This window comes from Sander lucioperca, chromosome 1 (assembly GCF_008315115.2).
Source record: "Sander lucioperca isolate FBNREF2018 chromosome 1, SLUC_FBN_1.2, whole genome shotgun sequence".
NCBI classification, from domain to species: domain Eukaryota; kingdom Metazoa; phylum Chordata; class Actinopteri; order Perciformes; family Percidae; genus Sander; species Sander lucioperca.
Window position 1 is genome coordinate 3,443,062 of NC_050173.1, and position 26,939 is coordinate 3,470,000.

Below are 26,939 nucleotides of genomic sequence, written 5' to 3' on the forward strand. Positions count from 1 at the left end.
GGGAAAGACCAAATGGAAGCACCTTGAACTGATAGGCCAGCCCTTTGAATGTGAAGCTCAGGTACTGCCTGTGATGTGGCACCATCAGAACGATATGTGTCCTTCAAATCAATGGATGTGAACCAACTTTGCCGTGTCACAGCTTGAATCACATCTGCTGTACTTAGCATGTACGAGGGCAAGGGCGACACTTAGAAATTTGTTCAGCCCTCGTAAGTCCAGTATAGGGCGAAACCCTATACTACCCTATACCCTATAGAGTTTTCAACACAGCCCATGCACGTTACCGTATTGTAACACTTTGTTTCATGGTGGGTGACATAATGACGGAGGCAATAGATGGCTCCACAGCTGGCATCTTGTCCAGTCTGTAACTGCTAAAATTCTGTAGTGAAGCCAAGGACCAAGGTGTGGTGTGAAAGAGATTTGGGGTCTGGCAGGATTTAAATGGCTCCTTAATGTATGGCTTAGAGGGCGGCACAGAAAGAGTAGCTTGCGGCGGGACCTGCCAAAAGAATGCACTAGCCTGAGTTCGTTGGAGCCCTATCTAACCCTATGAATGCCAGTGCTATGCAAGTTGTCTACTACTATGGGTTAAAAAACAGGCTCCTTTTAAAAAACGTACTTACTTTAAAGCTCACAAACAAAGAATACTTACCCTTTTAGCCAAGCTTCAGAGCTGGCGAAGGCACCTGCATTAGCTCTGATCTGGAGACTTGCATTGCCAGATCTATCTCCACAGCACTGGGTAAGCACAGGAGTATGGTTATAAATAAGCTACACAGTTTATCTATTCTGGTCTATTCTTGTTTGTATTGTGTTCAACCAATCACAATCGTCCTGAATGCAGCGACGGTGCCCTTGCAAAATAGATAGCGGGAGAAGAGGGACTCTCATGTGTCAGATGTCAGGCTTTATCCCAAGCAATGTACATTTGTTGCACCAGACTAGACTATCTATAACTTTAGGTGCTGAGCCTCATGGCGAAAACACTGGTCACTCAGTGAGTATATCTGCAATTTTCCTTGGAGGAAACCATAGCTCTTATCATGCGGTTACAGGGCTACTAGCAAAGCTAGTAGTAAGCTTTTAGTTTTAACTGCATTCACTGATTAGCTGCAAGAAGATACAAAGGACATCTTTGATGATGACGTGGGCTTCTGTAGGCAGGGCTGCCCTACATCATCCCAGGTCACATGTGACTCTGTTGATATTAAATTCTTGACCTGTGCAAGCACCAGATGGATAACATCCAGTGTTAAGCACTGCCTCTGGCAGTTAGGAAGAATGAATCTAAAGTTTCCATGGTTTCTATCGTTTATTATAACTTGTACTCATCAAAGTAAGTGCCGAGTCATGTATACACAGTGACATCACTAAAATTAAGTCAGACATGCATAAATACAGTACATACAAGGGTACACATAAGACTTACACACAAACTGATAAAGGGCAAGAATGGTTTAAGTGACAGGTTTAGTCTAGTTGTCTGTGTCTCTGTGCTATCCTAATCTAAAGCTGTATTTATGAAGAGTTTACTGTGTGCACATGACAGGTTAGTTCAGTTTAATGCTGCCAAATAAGGAAAAAATGTTGGGTTTTTTTTGTTCAGTGTGTCAGTCATTAAAGTAAGCTGTTAAAATACAAACCCCACTAACAGTTTTCTCTGGGTGGCTGCCCTCTTTTTTGCCTTTGTGTGTGTTAGGAGAAGACCAGCGCCCTGTCTCTCAGTAACGTAGCAGGAGTCTTCTACATATTGGTTGGAGGTCTGGGTCTGGCCATGATGGTAGCGCTGGTAGAGTTCTGCTACAAGAGCCGTGCTGAGGCCAAAAAAATGAAGGTATATTTTCAAATGCCAGTTTAACTTTCTGTCTTAAATCTGCTACATGTCACTAAAATGCTATCTGAATTTGTGAGATGAGTTACGTTAGAAAACAAATGCCTTCCAGTCAGAAACCAGAAAAGCTAAATCCTTTGTGGTTAATGTGATGTGTATTGTAGCATTTTCATATGTGTGAAATTCATACCACATAGAAGTGAAATCAATGTAATGTAAGTAAGGTAACACTCAGTTGCCAGTTTATTAGGTACACCTTTATGGTATTTTTTTAAGTTGTAGTGTTGTTGAATTTTATTGCATCTTAATTTATACTAAAATGTGTTTCTAATTTTTAATCTATTTAGATCAGTTAGGAGGTATACAAAATCATAGAAACACCCATCAATATAACAAAATGAAATTCAACAGCAGCACAAACTTCAGCCTCCAAAATTACCATAAAGTTCAATCAACAGATCTCTTAAACTAAAATTTAACATTAAAACCTTCATGAAGGTAGGATTGTCAGGGTTGGGGACAGAACTCAAGCGCAGACTGGAGTTGGTGCAAAAGAATCTTTTACTAACTGTACTAACGTAGGCTGGTGAAATCGCATACTGGTGGTAAGCAACAATCCGGCAGGTAGGGGAAAGTCAGACTCGTCTTTAAAGGCAGGTGATGAAGCTGATGAATGGCAGGTGTGCTGATTTGGAATGGGTGTCAGGTGTGGGGAGAATCAACCGGGGGGGGGCGTGTCCACACACTGTGGAAAATGAAGGTGAACACAGAAATACAAACAGAAAACCAAAACACACCAACCACACTGCAGGCATTACAAAAGTGAGGAAATAAAACAAAACACATTCACACACACACCAGACTGTCACGGAGAGGAAGTCACGGCAGGCGGAGGGTGTGACAGTACCCCCACTCTGACGAGCGCCTCTTGGCGCTCCAACAGGCTTCTCTGGGTTTGAGCAATATAAATCCCTCACCAGGGTAGCATCCAAAATCTGTTGCCTGGTTACCCAGCTCCTCTCCTCCCCTCCCAGTCAATGAGGTATTGAACACCCCTACCCCGGCGGCGGGAGTCGAGAATCCGACGAACCGTGTACGCAGGATGATCGTCAATCATCCGAGGGAGAGGAGGTGCAGGAGGGGGAGGCAGTAGTGGGCTGATCTTAACTGGTTTGATCCGGGAAACATGAAACGATGGGTTCACCCTGAGAGTGCGGGGCAACTTGCCAGGAACAACAACAGGGTTAATAATTCTCTCAATCACAAAGGGACCAACGAACCTTGGAGACAACTTTCTGGAGTCAGTCTTCAGTAGAAGATCCTTTGAAGAGAGCCACACCTTGTCCCCAACAGAGTAGGATGGAGCAGGAACGCGGCGATGATTCGCATGACGCTGGTAGTGGTAAGAATTCTTCAACTAGACAGAAGGCACAGAGATCTCCTTCTCCTGGGACGGAAACAGTGGAGGTTGAAACCCGTAAACACATTGAAAAGGGGACAGACCTGTGGCTTATGTGGGCAGAGTGTTGTGGGCGTACCTCACTCAGGGGAGTTGAGATGACCAGGTGGTAGGGTTGGTTGAGACAATACAGCAGAGAGCAACTTCCAGCTTCTGGTTTGCTCATTCCGCTTGACTGTTGGACTGAAGGTGAATCCCAGAGGTCAGGCTCACGGTGGCACCAGTAGCTCGGCAGAAGGAATGCCAAACAGAAGAGATGAACTGGGGTCCTCTATCCAAAACGATGTACACTGGGAGTCCATATATCAGGTAAATCTCCTGTAGCAACAATTCGGCTGTCTCCTTGGCAGAAGGTAGTTTAGGCAGAGGCAGGAAATGAGCAAACTGGGGCGGCCTCTAGCTCACCCAGCAAGAGCCTACGCCCCATGTTGGCTGAGTCCTGCAGCAGCGCAGGGTTCGAATCCGACCTGCTGCCCTTTGCTGCGTGTCATCCCGCGTCTCTCTCCCTCTTTCATATCTTTCCACTTTCAAAATAAAGGGAAAAGCCCCAAAAAAAATATTAGAAAAAAAAAGGAAATGAGCAAACTTACTAAACTGATCCACAACGGTCAGAATGGTGGTCATACCTTTGGATAGTGGCAGCCCAGTCACAAAATCCAGGGAAAGGTGAGACCAAAGGCGATGAGGAATCGGCAGCGGTCGCAGGAGGCCAGAACTGGGCTGGTTCGACGTCTTATTCTGGGCACAGACAGAACAGGCAGAGACAAACAACTTAACATCTGCCTCCATCGTCGGCCACCAGAACCGTCTCTGGAGGAATGCGAGAGAGCGAGCCACTCCCGGAAGACAGGTACTATAAGTTTAGAGGAATGCCACCACAGTAACACAGATGTTCTGACAGAATGAGGAACAAACAGGCGTCCTGGTGGACTGTTACCTGGACCTGATTCCTGTTGCAGTGCCTCCTTCACCTCCTTTTCGATTCCCCAAGAAACTGCTCCAATAACACAGGTACCAGGTACAATGGTGTCTGGAGCAGAGGAACCACTCTCTTCTTTGACAAACAGGCGGGAAAGGGAGTCTGGCTTGACGTTCCGTGAACCGGGTCTGTAGGTTAGAGCAAAGTTGAAACAACCAAAAAACAGGGCCCACCTGGCCTGACGAGAGTTGAGGCGTCTTGTATAGCAGATGTACTCGAGATTCTTATGATCAGTCGACACTAGAAAAGGCTGTTCTGCTCCCTCCAGCCAGTGTCTCCATTCCTCGAGAGCCAGTTTCACAGCCAGCAGCTCCTGGTTACCGACATCATAGTTTCTCTCTGCGGGGGATAAATGGTGAGAAAGAAAGGCACAAGGGTGAAGTTTATTGTTAGTTGGGTTCCGTTGGGAAAGAACTGCTCCAACTCCCACATCTGAGGCGTCAACCTCTACCACAAATTGTAGGCTAGTGTCAGGTTTGGTGAGGATGGGGGCTGTAGTGAAACGCTCCTTAAGTCCAGCGAAAGCCTCTCCAGCCTCAGGTGTCCAGAAAAAGGTCTATTAATGGAGGTGAGAGCAGTTAAAGGGGCAGCCAAACGGCTGTAGTTCCTGATGAAGCGTCTGTAAAAATTTGCAAACCCCAAAAACCTCTGTAGTTGCTTTCTGTTCTTCGGTCTGGGCCATTCTTAGACTGCTCTCACCTTGCCAGGATTCATCAGAACCTAACCCTCAGTCACGATGTAGCCCAGAAAGGTAACTGATGAGGCGTGGAACTGAACTGGACTGGTTCTGGTGGTGATCTTAGCGAGTAACCTTCCGTCCAAGGTGTAAGCCTCCAGTGGCACCTCCAGATGTTCAATGGGCAGCCCAAGTTGATTCACTAGCCTAGTGTCCAATAAACTTTAATCAGCCCCAGAGTCAATTAATGCTAGTATTTCCAAGGACTGACCTTTCCAGCAGATGGTGACATGTAGTTGGGTTCGAGGATGGGAAGACAAAGGTAGAGTTGTCCGGCTTGCTAGCATCCTTCCCTGAGCTAGCGAGCCCTCCGGTTTAACGGACGGTTAGGACAGGTGGCGATGTAGTGGCCCAGTCGACCACAGTAGATGCAGCTGTTAATGGCTCTGCAACGTTCACGTTCCTCCATGCTCAGCTGGTTAAGTCCCAGCTGCATGGGTTCTGGCTCTGGTGAAGTCGCTCTCTGGGTTCCCTTGAGGAAAAACGGGCCCCTCATTCCGATGAGACACCGCCACAGCAGGGGAACGATGTCCTCGACGGGGAGTGACGTCACCGCCAGCTGTTCGCCTCTCCCTCCTCCTTTGCTGGCTCTGGATGTAACACAAGTTCATCTTTTAACTGTTCATTAAGTCCGTGAACAAACACGGCTAGAGACGCCGCTTCGTTCCACACACTTTCAGCTACCAGAGTACGGAACTCAGTGGAGTACTCGACCACACTCCGCGACCCCTGGTGAAGTGAAAACAGTCTCCTGGCTGCATCTTGTCTTTAAACAGGATGGTCAAAAACTTTACTCATCTCATGAATGAAGTTGGCGTAGGTGGATGTCACTGGATCCTGTCTCCTCCAGTGAACGGATGCCCACTCCAATGCCTCTCCTGGTAACAGGCTATTCAGGTAAGCTATCTTAGCTTTCTCAGTAGAATACGTCAGGGGTTGCAGGTCGAAAACTAAACCACATTGCAGGAGAAAAGTCTTACATTGACTCAAATGTCCATCATACCTCTCGGGCGGAGAAACCCATGGTTCGCGCGTCAGAACTGCGGCGGAAGGTGGAGGTCCCAGCGCTGAAGGAGCAGCTTGAAAGACAGCCTGAATCTCCGTCAGACGTGTGGTTAGCTGGTTAAGTCCACCCATGATCTCCTGGAGAGCCTTGCTGTGCTGCTACAGGATTGCTCCCTGTGTGGAAACAGCATGACACACCGGCTCCAGATCCGCTGAGTCCATACTGGCCGGATTGCTCTTTCAGGGTTGGGGACAGAACTCAGGCGCGGACTGGAGTTGGTGCAAAATAATCTGTTTATTTTAGATAGTGAGGGCGAGCTGGCAGTGGGGAATGCTGGGTCCGAAGCTGGCTGGGCTGGCAGTAGAGATGTTGGATCCGACGATGGCTGAGCAGGCAGTGGGGGTGCTGGTTCCGAAGTAAGCTGGGGTGGCGGAGGTGGTGCTGGGTCCGAGGGAAGGCTGGGCATGTCCACACACTGTGGAAAATGAAGTTGAACAGAAACACAAACAGAAAACCAAAACACACTAACCACACTGCAGGCATAACAAAAGTGAGGAAATAAAACAAAACACATTCACACACACACACCAGACTGTCACGGAAAGGAAGTCACGGCAGGCGGGGGCTGGTCTTGTGGTGTTGTCTGTTTCTGGTGGTCATTCAGTCTCTTGTTTAGGGTTCTTCCTATTTCACTGATGTAGTGATCCCCACAGGGGCCTGTTTTCAGGGTGTACCAGAAATGTTAAGGTGTTGAATGGTTTGTAGAAGACACTGTCGAATTGAGTGATTCAGTGTTTTCATATTTGCCGATATGAACTTTAAAAATTCAACATTATCTGTTTTTTTGGCCACCTGGAAACTGAGGATAACATTGACATATCATCAACCTTTAAAGTTTATACTTTACACATCCTGCAGTTACAGAGCAACATTATTATTCATTTGGAATCAGAATCGGATATCATTGCATTTGTAGTGGTTGTGTAGTGGTCCGCTACACAAACAAGTTTGCACTTGCGAGGAATTTTCCTTGGTGTATTAGGTGCATACAGTAAACAATAAACATTAAAAAGGGAATAATCAATGGAAGATATATACATATATATATACAGTGTAAATATATTGCAATAAAAAGTATGTAAAAAGTAATGTTAACAAATATGTGCAACATAACTGTACAAAGTACTGTAAGAAGGCTGTACGGTTTGTTCAGGTTGTACAAGGGGATGTGAGAAGTTCACAGTATAAATTATATGTGCAATGGTCAGGGATAATATTCCAGGATGTGCATTATTGTAATGTGGTGACTGAAGGTGGGGGGGTTGACAGACTGTTAGATTCTGTCTAGGGGGGTCTCGGGCCTTGTTGAAGAGGCCCACTGCAGTCGGGAAGAAACTGTTCTTGTGGAGTGAGAGGTAGAGGAGAGGGAGGGGAGAGGTTCAAAAGGTTTGTCATCACATTACCTCTAGACTCACAAAAAAAGCCTTTTGGAGCCATCCCCTAAACCAGGGTTCTTCGACGTTTTTTAAATCATGGACCCCTTACCTGAAAGAGATGGAGCAGGGACCCCCTACTACTAATTTGCATGTTAAACTGGGCCTACAATAAAGTGTAGGGTGGCCTAAAGCCTTTAGACATACCTTTATAGTGCATAGAATACTAAGCTATTAAAATAATAATTGTCAGCATGGTTTTATAAATTATCTTTTAATATTAAACATACATGTGGCACAGTGAATCGTTAGGATAAACTGTATCTGTGGGTGGCTATCTCAGTGACTACCTTACATATAGGCCAGTAAGCAGTGGGGATTTATATTTGCTAATATGTTGGATTCATGTTAAGACATTTCTCATTTTGAAAAAACTTTCAAATATTAACAATAATTTGGAGGCCCCCCTGCAGTGACTCTGAGGACCCCCTAGGGGTCACGGACCCCCTGTTGAAGATCTAAACCCAACAGTAAGTCAGACATAAGACATAAATTTACTGTGCCATTATTTTTGTTTTTTTACCATTTCAAGGGGTTGTACTTTAACTTTACTTTTATAGATTTAACCTGATTCAGTTCAGAATTGGTCAGTACAAGCTAAAGACCTTTGCAAACTCAAATTGCTAAGCTTTTCATTTTTTTGCCATAGAGTGTGGATGTGGCAAGGCAGCGAATTTCCAATGTTGCACTGCCAAACACAAAGCGGTTTGTAACTACACTGTTCATGGTCCAATCTGCCCCAAACTTCTAATGCTTGATAAGAGTCATGGCCTGTGGACATCTACAAACAATATAGAGTTATAGTCATAGCGCCACCTACTGGCAACATGAAGTTACAGTCATACTTTAATGTCCTCTTTCTAGCAGCTTGACCAGATCCACCTCAAAAGTGTTCTGGAAAGCCGTATTTTAAATTTTTTTGTTGAACAGCAAATTGTCGTCGACGCGGACATGGTGCATGAAACAGGAAGTTGTTGTATCTTGAGTGTACATTGTCCAATCTGCCCTAAATTTCTCATGCTTGATATGCCTGAGGACATCTACATGCCAACATTGACTCGTAGTCATAGCTCCACCTACTGGCAACAGGAAGTCAGATATATAACAAACATCATCCGATTTACATGAAATGTACAATGTGTGGTCTACAATTGATATTGAGCAACAAAATGTTGGTATTGTGCTGCCCCCTATACTTCAGCCATGCCCCTGTACTTCAGCCACACCCCTTTCATAACTCATGAACCGTTTGTCGTAGACTCTTGTGTGAGGCATAATGCAGTCAGCAGAAAGTTCCTTTTTTATTATTGCTGGTTTGCCCCGCCCCCTATGTTTGAACCCTGCCTCCTTTCATAAAAAAAATGAACTGTGTGATATAGACTCTTGTGTGACGCATCATTGTAAACCATTTCATGACAGACTTATGGTTATGTATTTATTGTTTATCTGCATGAATACTAAACCACATTAGTTGTATAGCTGTGTTTTCCTTTTCCTTTTAATTCAAAACATGATTAAATCAGCAACACAAATTAAACATCCTCTAAAAAGCTTACAAGACACTTTTCATAACTTCAACACTTGAAGATTACTAAGGGACTGTTCGTTATTTAATTAAGGGGCCACCGGAGGAGTTTTGTGGACTCTAACCTAAAAAGACGTGACCCTCCCCTCGTCAGTAATAATTTTCCTATGACCCTCCAAAACGATTTGAAAAAAAGGAATGACCCTCCCCTCACTTGCAAGTTTGCACTTAGCAAAAAAGTACAGATACCATTTCATTTTTACCACATTTTTACAGCCACGATGTACAGGAGTTAACCTCTGCATTCTCATCTTACACATCCCACTCCTCTGTTATGGTGTGGTGGCCATTTCAGTAGATTTACTCACAAACATTGTTGTGGAAACACAATAAGCACTGGAAACTAAATGCACACTTCATGCATTACTGCATTACTTCAAATACTAAGTTACTCCTCTAGTAAACTAGTATTCATATGAAATAAAACAATAAAACATTGAGACCATTCAGCAAAGGACGCTGGGATATAACCAATTCAACACTGGTTGCTATGGACTTGTCACTATCGTCATTGTATATTTTAGCACATAGGTAAAGCTGCCGAAGCTGAACATTATATTCCAAAACACATATGTTTATTTTTAAAGTTTTTAAGTTACATTGTAACAATTTAACAATTCGCCCTTATGAAATCCAATCGTGGCACGGCTGTTTTGGAACGCAATAGACAGACGCTTAAATTCAACTAAAATGTAACAGTGAACAATCAGTGCTGGACCTACAGTCTGTTGAGATGCCTCTCCAAACTCACCATAAAACGTTAAGACACGTTGAGAAAAAAGATCTGTATTTTGCCGTAATCCAATGACACACAAAAAAGTAATCCACAGCGATCAGTAGATCCACAAACAGAGTCACGGTGTATCCAGCAAGGCCGATACGAGCATCACATTCACCAGCCAGCTCCAAACAGGTGAATGAGGCCTCTCCACTTCGCCGTTTAAACAAAGTGGAATAAACGTATAAAAGTCCAAATCTACACAAAACCCGCAATCAATTAGTAAGCTGACATCACATTTATATACATGGCATTTAGGAAACCTTTATTGCAAGGTTGGCACGGCAAGATGTCCAGACTAGTGCAACAGTAACTTTCGTTTTTTGCGTCCTGCTGCTCCCATCGTCAGCCAGCTAATATTTTTTTCCTAAAGCAGTATATAAAATCAGATGTATTACCTACCACCATTTAGTTGTTTTGTGTTATTTAAGATATTTATTTAATATCTGGTCATGCCAGATGTAATTATTCCACTAATTTTTTAAACAATGCAATTACACGTTTGAGCCACCAGGGGGCAGCGCTCCTCCTGTCCCCCCCAGCAAACTCCGCGTATGTGGTCAGACCATCTGCTAGGGGGCCGAGACTGAGAGCTACATGGATAAATATGCACAAAGCAAGCAAATATGCAACAAGCCACTTTGAAATTTTGCTCTTTTCATGAATAAAAAAGTTGGGTGACCCCCCCACCCAGACTAAAAAATGTTGGATGACCCTCCCCTCAGCAAAATATAAAAAGACATGACCCTCCCCTATTTTCCTCCGGTGGTCCATTCCATAAATACCGAACGGTCCCTAACAGGTTTTAACCAGGAAGAGAAAACAGAAGGTTGCTGTAGTATGACGTTGACGTATACATGATGCTGGCCCTGTGTCCTGTGACTGGCCACACACTATTATTATTGTTCATTGAAGTTAATTTAAGGTTGTTAACGTTCACACCCTCATGGGAATATTCAGAATACAGAACTTCGGTCTTATGAAGAAAAAAACGCTTTTTATTGGCTTGATGAGCCATGAGTTCTGGTTGATATGTAAAGGACAGGGAACATATATCCTTAAGACAATCAGATCCTGTTCTGAGGAAACTATACACAATGCATTCTATGTCTCTCCGTCAGGAAACACTCCACTTGAACACTCCACTCACACATAATCTAATTGATTATTAGCTTCAATTGTTCAATTTATTATTTGTGTCATCTCTTGAGAGAGATGCACAGCAACCACAATATTAACTATACTAACTATAATAATAATAATTATAATAAAAAAGTGGACATAATACTGTATATTGATATGAATAGTAGCAATATTAATGGTAATAATACCAGTAATGACAACAGAACTATGAAAAATGTAAATAATAGTAGCTTTAGGAAGTGGGCATCAAGCAGGACCACTGCAGCAGGTGCCGCCACGATCTAAGGAAATCTGCGAGATGAGAAGGCATAAGGACTCCAGGGAAGAAATTAGTAACTAAGTTAGCAACATGCATTAATGGGACTTGAATACACACATATGGAGCGAGAGAGAGAGAGAGAGAGAGAGAGAGAGAGAGAGAGAGGAGCTCAGTGTGTCATAGGAAGTCCTCCAGCAGTCTAAAACTATAGCAGCATAACTAAGAGCTGGTCCAAGGCAAACCTGAGCCAGCCCTAACTATCAGCTTTATCAAAGAGGAGAATTTGAAGCTTATTCTTAAATGTGGAGACAGTGTCTGCCTCCCGAACCCAGACTGGGAGCTCGTACAAGTAATTCTGCATTCTGGGAGCTTAGTGCTCTAGTGGGGCAGTAAGGTACTATGAGCTCTTTAAGATATGATGGTGCCTGACCATTAAGAGCTTTGTAGGTCAGGAGAAGGATTTTAAAATTCAATCCTGGATTTTACAGGAAGCCAATGCAGAGAAGCTAATACGGGAGAAATATGATCTCTTTTCTTAGTTCTTGTCAGCACACGCGCTGCAGCATTCTGGATCAGTTGGAGAGTCTTAAGGGACTTATTTGAGTAACCTGATAATAAGGAATTACAATAGTCCAGCCTTGAAGTAACAAATGCATTTGCTACTTTTTTGTTTTGAGACAGGATGTGCCGCAGGTGATAACATGCTTTCCTTGAAGTTTGTTTTAAGTGGGCAATAAAGGATATATCCTGATCAAAAATAACTCAGAGATTCCTTATGGTGGTGCTGGAGGCCAGGGCAATGCTATCGAGAGGAACTATGTCTTAAGATAATGAGCTGCGGAGGTGTTTGGGCCCAAGTGCAATGACTTCAGTTTAACAGACAGTTATCATGTCACAATGTAATTATCGTCTTTTTTATTATTTTCAGCATTTTTGAGTACGCACACACATGCTGTTGCTATTTACTGTATTTACTGTATAAAAAGAGTAACAAGATTTTTCATGTGTAAACAGACCATGAAAGGCTATTCTCTCTCTCTCTCGCGCTCTCTCTCTCTCTCTCTCTCTCTCTCTCTCTCTCGTAATGCACACCCGTATTGCTTTTGCAGTTATCTATTATTGGTGCTATCAATATTCAAACTATTGTTGTCATGTGAATGAGTAATGATATCAGTCACACAGCAAAATACTTATTGTTAATCAGTATAGTAATAACAATGACTTTATTTTTGTTATGAAGGTGGCAGCCAACACCTTGTCGTCCCCCCAGCACACAGGAAACTACACACACACTTTGTCTTCTCCTCAACATGCCCCCAACTTCAACCTGCTGTCCCCCAGCCACCAGCCAAACTACGCCACGTATAAAGAGGGCTACAACGTTTACGGCATTGAGAGTGTCAAGATCTAACTCGGGTAGGAGAGTGATGATTGATGGCTAAAACCTTCCTCACCTCACAGTCATAGACAATGTTTAGACAAAGAACTTTGGTAACGCTTTACTTGACATGATACTGTCATGAACACATGACACTGTCATGACACAGTCATGACACATGAATCCTAACCCTAACTCTAACCCTAACCATAACTTCTCATGACAAAAACCGAATGAAGTGTTATGTCATAAACGTTTATGACTTGTTTATAATGTTTATGACACGTTCATGACAGTGTCATGTCACTCTTATGTAGATACCTTCAAGTAAAGTGTAACCACTTAATTGGCATTCATTCATACCATACCATACCATCCAACAGCTGCATTCACATTATGGTGGTGCATAACAGCTTCAATGGCAAACTGCATTTTCATTGGACCTCAATGATCCAAAATGGCACTTGTGGAAAACTTTTTTTAACTTTTTAACCTTCATGTTTCACTTTACCTGTGTTTGATAGTTGTTAAGCTACCATCAATGGAACTCAAAATTCCCTGTCGTCCAGCGGCTCAAATGCTCCTTTTTTTTGTTGGCTGTTAAGGAACTGTTTAGTTTTAATGGCAGTGACTATTAGCTATAAAATAAATGGCAAAATCATTAGTATATGAAAATGCCATTTCTTTTAAAACGAGGTACAGAGGCCTCTAGCACCCAATAATGTAATACCTGAAAATGTAATAACATTTGCACTTAAACATACAATATATAATTTTCTGCCTCTAGGCGTCTCTCAATCGAAACACAGACTTATTGATGGATCAAATTGATCCAGATTTGGAAATCCCATGTTTTGCTATCCAGGATCACCTGATCCATCTTACTTTTATGCCAGTTATGCCAGTTTTTTAAAGGAACATTGGATTGGATCACTGTGATCCAAATACCAAATTTCAGGATTACCAAATCCTGTTTACCAGAGCCTTAAATGGAACCAACAGTGTAGCCTACTGGCTTAGCAAAGAACAACAGGTAGGCAAAATACTGGTTGCCACAAATAGCCATTGTTTGTTTTAATTTTAAGAAACAGAAACACTGTAATAAACAGAAACATTTTACATTCCTTATTTTGTTATAATGTTAAATAACAAAACAAAAGCAATACTATCCAATAGTCAAAAATCATTAGATGTGACATGCTTCATATATGCTTCAAATATGAAGAAATGTTTGTTTTCCCTCTTTTGCTTTTGAACAACCCATTTACAAGATTTGATCCAATCCGTGATCCAAAATCCCCCTGGATTATTTTAGAAAAACTGGGCCCTGGTTGCCCCAGCTATGTCTGCTTTTATTTGAGATTATGAACGAAAATGGTTACGTACAGCTTGAAAAGTGAAACCCATCATTTAAAACAGCAACAAATAAGTCTAGTACTGCAATGACTACAAACATTTTATGGGACGGTTACGTTCTACCTTTATAAAATGACAGACACGTGTTTTCCTCCAAAAAATGCCTAGCCTTGTACTGTCCAAAGAAAATAATGTGACACACAACAGTGAGACAAAAAAGTTGCCTTTGAGGCTTGCTGGCATTGTTGAGTATTATGATTGACTTTATATTTAGGGCATGATGTGAATGCAGTTGTTCTTGATAAACAAAAGTAACATGGAGACAATAATAGTCTAGATTAACACCACATTCAAGGTAGCTGGTCAAAACTGTGTATGGCTGTGATACTCTATTCCTTTGTTCACTCATTACCCAACAGCTTACTCACCTCCTCTATCCCTTTTTTTTTTTACCTCTCCTGAAATATCTTCTTAACCACTACTCCTACCCTCTCTGCACTCATCTGTTCTCCTCTTCTTACTTTCCTCTCATCTCTTCCACTCTCCTTCCTGGTTCTTACCCACCTCCACTTTTCCCTTTTTATTGTTTTCCTTCCCTGATTCTAGCCAATCATCCTCTTTAATGGACTGACTCATTGGCCAATCACTCCCATCTGTCTTAATGTCAGCTTTTCAATTGGTTTAATTTTAAAGATGGGATGGTTTGGACTGGTAGCATCATCAAACACTGGACATGTTGGTAGAACAAATGAAAGTGTAACACCACTGTATAACAGTGATAAATAGCCCTGTTCCCTTTGAGTTGATTAACTCGTTACAACACATACAGTGTGGGATATCACAGCCTGCATGGCCTGTTTGAAGACGCTCTATTCACACCTTAGAGGCAGATGACCTGTGGTGATGTGTGTTAGGCTCAAGCTGCACATTTATACTTCAGTCACTGCAGCCATAGCTCACTTCTTATGCTACGCTGGTTCAGGTTTCATTACATCAATGATGCTTTCTTACATCCATTTCAAATGGATGTAGCCTCGGCCCAGAGGTCGAGGTCATCAGGGGGTGTCCAACCTTCACAGAGTTTGTAGACCCTGACCACAACACTCTCCAGTTGGTGAGTCGGCAGTGGTGGCCAATTCCCTGCCCATCTCCTCCAGGCTTCCAGCTAGTGTCCTCTCTCTTATGCCAAAGCCAACAAGAGGCTCTTTCTGCCGCTTCCCCAATCCTTCGAGCAGCTGTCTTCCTTTCGAGGCCCCTCACTCCTACTTTTGTCAACAGATTCCATACATATTGGGCTGGGAATCTGCGACATCCCACCTCTACAGTAAACAACCATGTCGTCCATCCTTTTTCTCGGCTGTCCTGGACCAGTTGTTGATACTTGGTCTTCTTACTCTCTGCTGCTTCTTCACAGCCCTCTTCCCATGGAACTATTAGTTCCACCAAGATGATTTTCTTTCCTCCTAGGGACCCAATAATGACATCTGGTCTCAAGAGTGTGGACGGTACTGCTTCTGGAAACTGCAGTTTTCAGACTCATCTCCCACCCCTGGCTTGTTTGCAAAAGTTTTTGTTTGGCTTCACACCGAGACACGGCTCTCTGTCCCTCTTTGATGAAGGTGATGGTGTTCAGCAGTGATTTTGTTTTGGCTGGATGCTTCTTTCTCCTTTGCTGCTCAAGGATGTCTGCTTGCGTTTTCAACACCCTGTCATGACGCCTGTCTGTACCTTCCCTGGGCCAAAGCAGTTTTGCACCCAGACAAGATGTGCGCCATGGCTCCTCTCTCTGCACAACTTAAAGAGAGGGTCCTCCCTCACACCCCACATGTGAATGTTAACTGGTGATGGTAGTGTGTCATAAACTGCTCTGAGCAAGAAGGAAATTCGAAATGGCTCCACTCTCCACAGTTCAGCCCATATGATGTTTCTCCTAGGGAGATCTCACCTTGTCCAGGCACCTTGAGCTCCTTGTTCTATGGCTTTGGCTCTTCTTCCCTCGTCCTCAAGACTCCAGACTTCTTCATGGACATGGTTTTCTTCTCCCTAGGGTTAGGCTTTGACCACTGCTGAAGATGAGAGGTTCCAAGTCCCAATGCAATAATTTTTTCCAATTATGTCTCTGGTCTTAAGAGAGCATTTTGCCTGGCTGACTGCAGTGCTGGCGGCCCACTTCCGCCCATATATTGTTTTTATTCCTGCTTCCCTAACAAGTGGATCTTGGAAGTCTCTGTATGTCAAGGAGAGTCTGCATTTGCGACTTTGTACTCCTCCACCACAGAGGACAAGGGAAGCTGTAGCTGGCCCAATCTTATGTATAAACCTATAGATGTAAATCTTGGGGGCATCCCAAGCCACATGCGAAGGTGCTTGCTGACTCCCTCGACTGTTGTCATAGGCACTTCATACACAGTAAGGGGCCACATAATTCTTGGAAGCAGGCCTTTTTGGTAGATCCAGCACTTACATTTTCCAGGCAAGCCGCACTTATCGATTTTTCTTAGCCATTCTTCCACTTGCTTCTCCATATGGGATATGCCATTTTTGTCAGTCAGAGTGTCGCCGTACCATTTACCAAGGCACTTGATCAGATTGTCTTGTATTGTTGGGATCTCCTCCCCTTGAACAAGTAGCTTGAACTGGCTTGTTGGTTTGCCCTTTTGAATCACCAGGCACCTTGATTTCTTGGGCTTGAATGTCATCTTCTAGGACCCATTTTGCCTGCACGTCAGTTGATGTGGTCACAGTAAGGTCATCCATGAATCCCCTGATTACCAGCTGTTGACTTGTTGTGATGGTCTTTGGTCCTTTGGATTCATTGCTGGCTGATAATTAGGTTCATCCCCATGATGAACAAAATGGGAGAGATGGTGCACCCCATTATGATGCCTTTCTCTACAAGCTGCCACTCTGTTGTAAAACTGGTGGTTTGAAAGCGTGATTTGATGCCTCCGAAGTAACTGGTGATGAGACCCTGGATGTGCTTTGGGATGTGGTAATGGTCCATCACTACTTAATTTAAATTATGGGGGATGGACCTATATGCGTAAGCTCATTCAAGCCAGACCACAGTAAGGTTCCCTTTCCTTTACTTAGCTTCCCGGATGAGTTGGCTGAGGGCGCCCGTGTGCTTCAAGAACCCTGAGAACCCTTCAATACCACCCTTCTGGATTGACGTATTTACATATGCATTTACAAAGCACCCTTCTGCTCTCTGCCAGCTTGCTGAAATGGAGCCATTAGACCAAACTCTCAGAATAAGCTTCCAAAGCCTTCTGAGAAGTTTGGGGCACTTCTTATATACCTTGTATGGTATTCTGGAACCTGGAGCAGATGATGATCTTAAGTGCTTGACGACCTCCTGGACCTCCCTCCAGGATGGGGCTTTGTTGGGCTCATGGTACAAACTTTGAGAGTTCATTGACCCTAACATCCTCTAACACAGTCTTACAATTCCTTCTTTTTGTACCTAAATGCACTAATTGTCCCAGGTTTTAGGTCCTAAATTGAGTTGTTGGCAATGTTCCAATGGTCTTTCAGTTCAGAGAGAACAGTTGTAATAGGGTATTAGTTACAGTTTCAATTATGACAACCGTGTCTGTGTCAACAACACAGTTTGGGGACAAGGCTGAGAAAGAAAGCAAAATGATGGTTCTCCCTTTAGAGGTGAACAAAGGTAATTTTGTTGTTTTAAAGAAAGGAGGGAGCCCCCCCCCAGACCTGCGAGTTTCTCTCTGGTGAGACAGTGCAGGTTGCACCTGTTGTTGGTGGCTCAGATGTGGGATCGTTTCGGCAGTGTCTGTTTACGTCTAGGGAAAATTCCCTGTTCTTATACATAATGCCTTAGTTCTGAAATTAAGTGCAGTGTGTTATGTGACCATGTATTCATCTGTTTTGACAATGAAGGGATGGGCAAACCCCTGTCCAAGCATTGGCTTTCCCTGGCTTGTATTAGCAAAGGTCTTCCATTGCCTCACGGTGTGAGGGCACACCAACAAGGGCAACATCAAGGGAATGCTAAAAGTCGTATCAGCGAGTGATATTTGTGTAGAAACCAATTGTTCTCAATTGGGTTAGTTCTGTTTAGCTTTTTAGATGACAGGGTATTTGTTCTGCTTGGTCTACAATGCACGTGTGTTAAAGATGTACCTCCTCTGTGGCTTCTCTGCGGGGCAAGTATGTGTTGTACCAAGTGAAATAACTGAAAAGGAATGCAATGATGAATATAATGATTCCTGAAGGAGAGGAATGAGGTACACCACCATAGGCCGCACAAAGATGTGATATCCTATACTATATGTATTATTATTGTTTTATCTCCTTCAAGGAACAGAAGCCATAGTCATAACATTTTTATTTCTAAAGGAAACTAATTCAGTGCAACAAAAGCACATTCATGCACAAGATGATGTAGCAGCATCAGTCACCATAGCAATGGATCTTAACAAGGAGATAATGGGAGAAGTTTCTTTCCTCCAAACCAGAATTCATACTCGCATAAATCAATGTTCCTTTCTTGATGATTTGATTTACCTCCAATGTCTCTCTACACTCCTGGCAATACTGCAACATGCAAACATAACCCGATACATTGCTTTTACACACATTATCCATTCATTTGTTACATATGGCTACAGTATGTCTTGCTACATTTAGTGACTTGTAGGCTAAAACAATTTACAAAGGCAACATGTATTTATTATTTAAATAATTGTGAAGAATGAAAATGATCTCTGCAATGACCACATTACAAAGAGCTGAAAAATGAGTGTGTGATGTGAAAAGATACTCTGTCATGGTTAGGGCTGGGTATCGTTCAAACATTTTCGATGCTGAGACCAATACCGTGACTTTGATACCGGTTACTAAACGTTACTTTTTTAGGTACCAATTTTATAAAACAAAAATAAATGAAATAAAAACATTACACATTACGGCAAAAATCTTTTTATTTTTCAGCTCCTACTTTGTGTGCCGTCTCTGTGTAATAGATTTTTTCCTGCGTGTCTCTACGACGTGTAACGTTAGACAGCCAATCACAGACATCTTGGTAGAAGCATGCTGCATGCTGATTGGCTCACTGATGCTGATTTACTCCTTAGGTATTGAAATTGGGTTTTGAATGATGAGGCATTTTTCGATACTCGATACTTTAGAGGCAATTCGGTCTGTGCCTAACAAGTATTGAATTCGATACCCAGTCCTAGTCATGGTGTACTTTATTTTATATTGCAAAAACGATATATCGAGCTAGCGTACATTTCATAGGAAAGATAGAAATGTTTGAATGTTCATATAACCAGACAGGTATGTTTTGTTTGTCTTGTTTATTACATTGATGCAAAAATCCTTTAAAATGCAATATTTCCATACACTACACTGATAGACCACAGAATTTCATCCAATAATTAGGGCCCGAGCGCCGACAGCGGTGAAGGCCCTATTGAAACTGAAGGAATTCTTTTCTGCAAATGAATCGCCTTTTTGAGGGGCTTAACATACTCAAAAACTCACCAAAATTGGCGGTCGCATCAAGCCTGGTGAAAATTTACGTATTTTAAGGGTTCCGGTAATAGGATCACAAAAATGGCTTGCTAGCGCCCCCTAAAAAACAGCCCCTGCAGTATGTTATATGTAGACTCACGAAATCTGGTATGCATATGTATCATGTCAAGACGTACAAAAAAGCTCATTGGAGTAATACCCTAAACCCAACAGGAAATCTGCCATTTTTAATTGAAAGTTGTTTTTGGCCATTTCCACATGTCGTACTTTAACGAACTGCTCCTAGAGATTTCATCCGCTCGACTTCAAATTTGGTCTGTGCCATCTTAAGACGTTAAAGATGAAAAGTTATTAAAAGAAAAACTTTTCATCATAGGGCCTGGCCATTGCGGGGCGGCCATTTTGTGCGTTTCGCCAACGAAACAGGAAGTGGGTGTAACTCAAGTGTACATTGCCCAATCAGTTCAAAAATGTTCAGGATTCGTAAGAGTCCAACCCTGAGGACATCTAGAGACAGATATTTACTCAAAGTCATAGCGCCCCCTAGTGGCAACAGGAAGTAGACCTAAAAGTCAAGGTGCTATACTTTAACGAACTCCTCCTAGAGATTTCATCCGATCAACTTGAAATTAGGTGTTTGCTATCTCAAGACCTCAACAATGAAAAGTTATTAAAATAAAGACTTTTTGTCAAACGGTGTGGGCGTGGCGTGGTGGCCATTTTGATTGTACATTTTCCAATCTGGACAAAATTTGTCAAGATTGACAAGAGTCCATCTACAGGCCAATATTGACTTTTGGTCATAGCGCCCCCTGCTGGCAACAGGAAATCAGCCTTAAATGGCAAACATCATTCGATTACATGAACTTAGAATGTGTGGTCTACATGTGATATTTAGCCGGCCCCTATACTCTAGCCACGCCCATGTACTCAGGCCACGCCCCCTTCCATAACTTGTGAACCATTTAAAGCGGCGTCCATCAGTAACCCCAACGTGCAAGGAGGTGCGAGGGACCGTCCAACGCTGCTTGCAGCTATAATTACCAGATTATTTTCAGTTTCACCTCTGTGTCTTTCCTGGCTGCCTACTCACGCTAGCTTTCTATTTATATGTTCAACATTTAAGAAACATGCTCCTCCTGAAACCACAAATTGACATTTTCACATTTCTTCCTGACACAAGACTGATATCAATCTTCTCATGTCACTCTCATAAAGAAAACAAATGAGCATATTTCCCAAAACAATGAACCATTCCTTCAAGTTTCATTTTTTGTCAGAGCATGGTTAACATGTCTTTTCCTTGTACAGATGAAATTCACAGATGCAATGCGCTCCAAAGCTCGTCTATCCATCACAGGATCGACCGGTGAGAATGGTCGTGTCCCGGTGGCTTACCTCCGTCCAGGATTACCCATGAGCCTCAGCATGACTGATCTCTCCTGACCACACCTGAGCCAGTGCCTTACAGCCAATCAACACACATCCTCCCTCCCCCTCTGAAAGTGAGTGGAAATGCTTGTCATTTCCTTCGGTGACCAATTACCACTCACCGTGGGTGATCTGCCCTGATTTGCATCCCGGAGTTTAGCCAATCATATCTCTCTGAGGATCTCTAAGACTGGACATATGTTGTCCTCCCTCCACTTGGCTGTCAGGCTTTAGCAAAGACCTGCCTAGTGAATCACTCGACCATCAGCGAGAACGATTGCTGCTCATTTACAATTCATGAAAAACAATCAAGCACAGTGGACAGTTTTCTAAACAAACACACATCATTGTTTTGTAGATTTTTGCCATGGAGGCTATAGAAAGTAAGGATGAACAGTGATGCTGACGTTAACGCAATAACAACATTAATCAGGGATGGAATCAGGAATTGTGGGTATAAAAGCAGAATCTTGGTTTAAATGAGTTTGAGTGCTATGAACAAAAACTGACATCCTGAAAAATCGCATCCATGAAATAATAGTAATTGTAATAGCAAATAATGATGTTATTGTTCTTAATTGTTTTCCTTATTGCTAGCTGAGAATCCCTAATAAGTACTTTTACCTAACCCAAGAGATGCATGGATTGACACACATATATACACACACACACACACACACACACACAGACACTATACACAGGGATGGGCAAAAACGAGTCAAAATGTATGTTGATACAAAATAATCAACTTATTTGAAAGCCCCCTTGTGTTGGATTTGAGCATTTCTGACTTTGACACTGGTCACATCAAAAAACATCACCATATGCAACCTTTGGACGTTGACAATAACAACACATCGACTGCACCAGTTCGACTCTTTTTTCTACAAAAACACGTAAGCCATCACAAACGTTTGAAAGACACTATAAACACGTAACAATCCTTTACCTTTTTATGATAAATCACTCGTTCTGTAGATGGACTGAATTATCAAACAAAAACTCAAAAACATTAACTTTACGAGTATTCAGATACAAATGTACTACTTTATTTGATAAGTTAGCATTTGGTTAATGGTGTTACTACTGTGCTTACGATATTAACAGCATCCTATTAATGTTTTGTGGTGTTTATACTCAAGTATTACTGTAAATGACTGACTCACTAGTCTACATGTGGCTGTCGTTTATGCTTAACACTCTTCTACCATATGATATGGATATGTCACATGGCAGAAGGATATTATAGCACTTATAGGTCGCGTGAAATCAGTTTTTATTATCCAGTGTTAACAGCATTACATTGAAAGCTGTAGTGCGTAACTTTTTGATATTAATGAACATCAGTTACATTCAAGTAATTGCCAAATGAGTTGCTACAAAGCTAATTAAGACTCAGATCATGAAGATCAGCTCCACATAACTCTCTGTATTTCTTACTATGTTCAGAAGATTGTGTCATCCGGTGACTTTCCTGCGCAGAAACTCGAGTGAAGATAATGACCTCTTCTGAAGAGTCCATCATGTTTTTTTAATCCTCCGTGTCCTCCTTGGCTGTGTGGAGGAGGGGAGGGGGGGTGGTGCGCGATCACGGAAGGCTTGTATCATGTGGACGCGCCAACAGTTTTGTTGTCATTACTTAGAATTCCTCATGGGGGAGACAGAAACTACGCACTATAGCTTTAATGGATTTATTTGGTAAGATATTACCTAGGGTCAGTCTAGGGTCAGACAATGGACCTGGAATAAGTCCCCATCAAAGAACACAAGGTGTGTTCAGGGGCGTCGGCTCTGTGGTAGAATTGAGTGTGCAACAACTTGTCTGCTTGAGCCGTGCAGTGAAAGTGTGATGACAGCAGCAGTTAGTCCTCCATCAGTGTCTACATTAGCTGTGAAGATTAGCATAAGGAAAATAGATTTGAAGCTAGAAATTAAGCTGCAAGTGTGGACTGCTGTATTTATTATTAATTGTAAAGGTATCTGTTACATCAGGCGTGCATGAGACTGACGTGACGACTGACACGTGCTACCAAGGCATCTGTTGTAGTCAGTGTTTTAAACAGCTGGCTGCCAGCCTAAATATCAGTTATTGTTCTGTCATTCACAATATGCAGAAAGTGTCCAAATATTTGGACTGGGGCAATGAGGAGGAGGGGAAGAGCGAGGGGACAGAAAGTGTGGATAAGTGGCAAGCTGGTCCCAGAAAAATACACAGCATGGCTAATGAGTTTATACTGTCTTTAGATTTGCTAATATCAGTACATTTCACATTGCAGTTGACATGTTAAATATGCTTCTCACGCATCTTTTAGGAAAATGACTGAGTGTGTTTGGCCTGCAGCCAGCTGTATGCTTTTTTAAGAATGCTACAGCACTGCTCATCATGCAACACACATTGATATTGAACGCACGCAGTGCACCTTAATGTGTTGAACAGGCTCAGCACAGAGAAACATTGTAACACAGAAAGAAGAAATGCAACTGATGTAATGCATATAGTGTCAGGCTGAGGCTGTCCCTGGTTAGGCTTTTACATGAGCTGAACGAATGGGTGAAAGTACAATGTTATGCAGAATGGAAACTGTATTTCATGAGGTTGAGAATAAAGACAACACAGGACTACTCCTATAACTCACTAGTCTGGCTCCAAAAACACACAATCCTCCAGTCAGACAATCCAACCCAGTAGTGTTACTACATACTGTATGAGGCTTCCTGACTGCTGAATGCCCATCACTCTCTATCTATGCCCCTGGTCTGTAGCACAGGCCTTCTGTAGTCTCATCAATAACCATCATCTAGTACCTTGCAATAGTGGTCTGAGAGCTGTGGCGTTTCTGATCCTCCTGTTTGAGCCTCGTCAACATTTCTTCGTTTCATATGGCCTCTGCAGCTTTATTTGATCATCATATATACAGTATACAGCAGCTGGCACTTTGCAGTTAAAGTGCTGTTTTATGCACCCTAGAAATCGTCGTTTTAAGTTTTCTCTTTTTACAAAATTAAACATTTTAATTTCATTTTGCAGTAGAGTTAGCTGACTTTATTCAAATTTAAAATATTTAATTTAAATTAAACACATAATCAGGAAATGCAGGCCTTAGAGTCCCAGTTAGCTTCGGGAAACTTGACCTTATGGGAAAATGCCCTATCCTCATTAAATAACGAGAGGATCAGAAAGAAGTTAAATGAACACTCAGAATTTCTTAGTGAGATATCCAGACAACATATCTACCCTTAAAGCATCCATCCAAGACATTTCTTTCTATATCTCAAGAACAAATGGAACAATAGGATCACATATTTCAGAAATGAATTTGTAGTCAGAAAACATATACAACTGTTTTCACATGCTGATGAGGACTAAATTGGCGGAGTGTAAATCTAGTAGTTGAGATCCATGTTCCCATGGTGCCCAGCCCTGTCTATAGGTCAGTCCACACAGACACACAGAACATCAGCACACACGGACTGATCACTCATCATACATGCACATAGTATTGCCATACGAGTTCTGAAGCCAACTGGATGATGTGCCAAACAGACTGAAAACCAATCAGAGCTCTCCATGCTCAGCCAATGGCAGCTGCTGATTCTGAAACCTGAGCCAATAGGAGCTCTCACGGCTGTGAGGCGGACGAGAAACTGTGAAAAAAGACTTTCCTTTTAATAAATACACTGCACCGAGGACGGCCACGAAGACGGAGAGAGGACGAAGACAGGACGGCAACGTTTGCATGTCACTTTGAGTTTTTTCTTTCAGATGAACATGTCAGCCTGGCTGCATTTAGTGTTTATAATGATAGTAATAAGAATAATATTAACAATATTAATTACAGTAATAATGTGGTTCTTGTTATGTATAGTGTATGTTTTTAAGAACTCAAGTCTGCCATTTCCTTTCATCAGGAGGCTGTTCTTTGTGCTGTTAGTTAGAAGCTAGCCGGTTAGCTGACAAAGCTTCTCCTACAACACGACAAATGGCCGAGACGTTTAAGTGAAGCTGAAAATGTCAAGGTGTCTTCCGCTACTTCCATTTCTTTTCATGGACTCATATCATTTTTGCAATGACCACATGTGGTAATTATCATGAGATGTCCATGATGTTAATATCAAGTGATTAAGGAGTTACCAAATGTGAAAATGATCACTCTTCACTTCCCAACTTGCTCTGGTATAATTTTATTTTCTATTAAATTCATACCTTTTGACCAATATCTTGATAGTTGCTTTTCAACAGAGAAAATTAAGTATTGGACAAATGGACAACCCAGAAATATAGTGCAAGTTATTTTTGACATATTACCACATGTATTAACAGATATTATATTGACAGTTTCTGTGTGATCTGAACATTTTCAGTGTATATTAAACATGCCTGCCCTTCAAATGTTTTTCTAAAAACCACACAGACATTAAACGACACTCTAACATAGACTGTCCTCAAATGAAAACCAATTGCATTTGTCATTTGTTCAAAATTACTTTTTGTTTGTTTTCATGACATTAATTATGACTCCTGTCAGGAATAAAGGCTGAGATGTGAAGTTGTTATTGAAATGCCTCGCAGTGAGGAGCTGGGCTGGACGGATGGCTTGATTTCCTTCCCAAACAAAGGTTTGTTGCGGTTTGTTACACTAATCGTTCCCTAACCTCCAAGAACTTTGTGCCTAAAAGTAACCAAACCTTTGACCAGTCTCCCACCAAATGCACAAGTGAAACAGTTTGTGAAAGGCAGTGCATAGAAGGGCAGCACTACAAAGCAGCTAACCTGGATGCTACTCATAGACTGTAAAAAAATAGACGTAGCAGCTGTGATGTCACCCATTGGTTTGTTGACTACTGTTGTAAACATTGACATATATAAAATGGACCAACAGATCCCGTTGCTCTGGACGGAGACCAGTAAAGGATATTAGAAGCACTTTTCCGGTGATGGCTGAGCGTTACTGCGCAGCCTCCAACTGAGCTCGAAGACGTAGATGTGACTTGAGCAACCTGTCTGAAATTGTAAGTCTTCTGGTAGCTGTGCCAAGAGAAATCTCAATCATTCCGAATCTTGCAGAGACGGAGAGCGTAGGTATATGAAAAGAGATAACATAGGCACAGGCTAATTATTGCTAACTAAAATGCTAGTTAAAGGAGAATTCCGGCCAATTTTTACGTTAATCTGATCGCTATAGCTACGCGAGTACTTTCGATAGAAAAAAAAACGACCCGAATCAGTGCAGGCAACACGGAGTAGCTGCAGCTACGTGTACAAGCGTCCCCTGAGCTAAAAAGGCAGTTGTCGGGGCAAGTTTTACAGTGCCTTTGTGCCTCTTATCAGACACAAAATGCAATTAATATGTCTGTGCCACATGAACAGGGCCCTTATGTGTAAACAAGATGCGTTTTCAACTCAGACATTGTTTAAATTCACCTACCCTGTCTTGATCCTGCCAGTGGGTAGCTTGGCCTGTTAGCTGATAGCTGCTAGCTGTTAGCTGCTACCTGCCGTCCGTGATAAATGTGTTCAGCCAATCTTTTGTAAAAAAAATCATCATGCAGCAGTTCCGTGTGTATTTGTAGCTCATCCATTTTGTGTGTGATCAATCTGGTGTTGGTAGGTAGGAGGCTTGTCAGTGTCGATCTGTGTGGTAGCTAGTTCCCTTAGCCAGGCAAGCAGCCTTCGTCCCCCTCCCGCAGCTGACAAAAATCCCCCGAGCGCCCTGTCGTCTGGTGGATGTCCTGCATAGGACAGATCATGCCTTCGCAACGAAAAGTTTAGTTTATTTCCCCCTCAAAAATAGGTAATTGAGCACTGTAGTGGTTATGACCATATCAGTGACTATGTAACTACATGGAAACAAGATAAACGATGACTGTGGCTAATAGCGTTACTGAAGCTTAGCTGTAGCATCGCGCTGTCTCCTGGGAATTCAGTTCTAGCAGGAAAAGGTAAACAGTAGTGTGAAGATCGGAGCGTAGTGTGTGAAGCGTGAAGAGCAGAGTTGT

At 42.4% G+C, this 26,939-nt stretch overlaps 1 protein-coding gene across 7 annotated transcripts in view; it reads left to right on the top strand.

The window, feature by feature from the left end:
- LOC116056516 (glutamate receptor 2-like) overlaps positions 1–25,396 on the top strand; it is a 103,663-nt gene extending 78,267 nt beyond the window's left edge. For 2 of the 7 annotated variants that reach the window (XM_031308640.2, XM_031308639.2), the window contains exons 18-20: positions 1,706–1,840; positions 12,516–12,691; positions 20,823–25,396. In XM_031308640.2, the coding sequence (XP_031164500.1) occupies positions 1,706–1,840; positions 12,516–12,686 (306 nt within the window). In that variant the 3' untranslated portion in view covers positions 12,687–12,691; positions 20,823–25,396. Of the gene's footprint in view, positions 1–1,705; positions 1,841–12,515; positions 12,765–12,995; positions 13,125–20,822 lie in introns of those variants that run through there. The other 5 variants (XM_031308642.2, XM_031308641.2, XR_004897607.1 and 2 more) reach the window with 4 other exon arrangements.
- Positions 25,397–26,939: the final 1,543 nt, after the last annotated feature.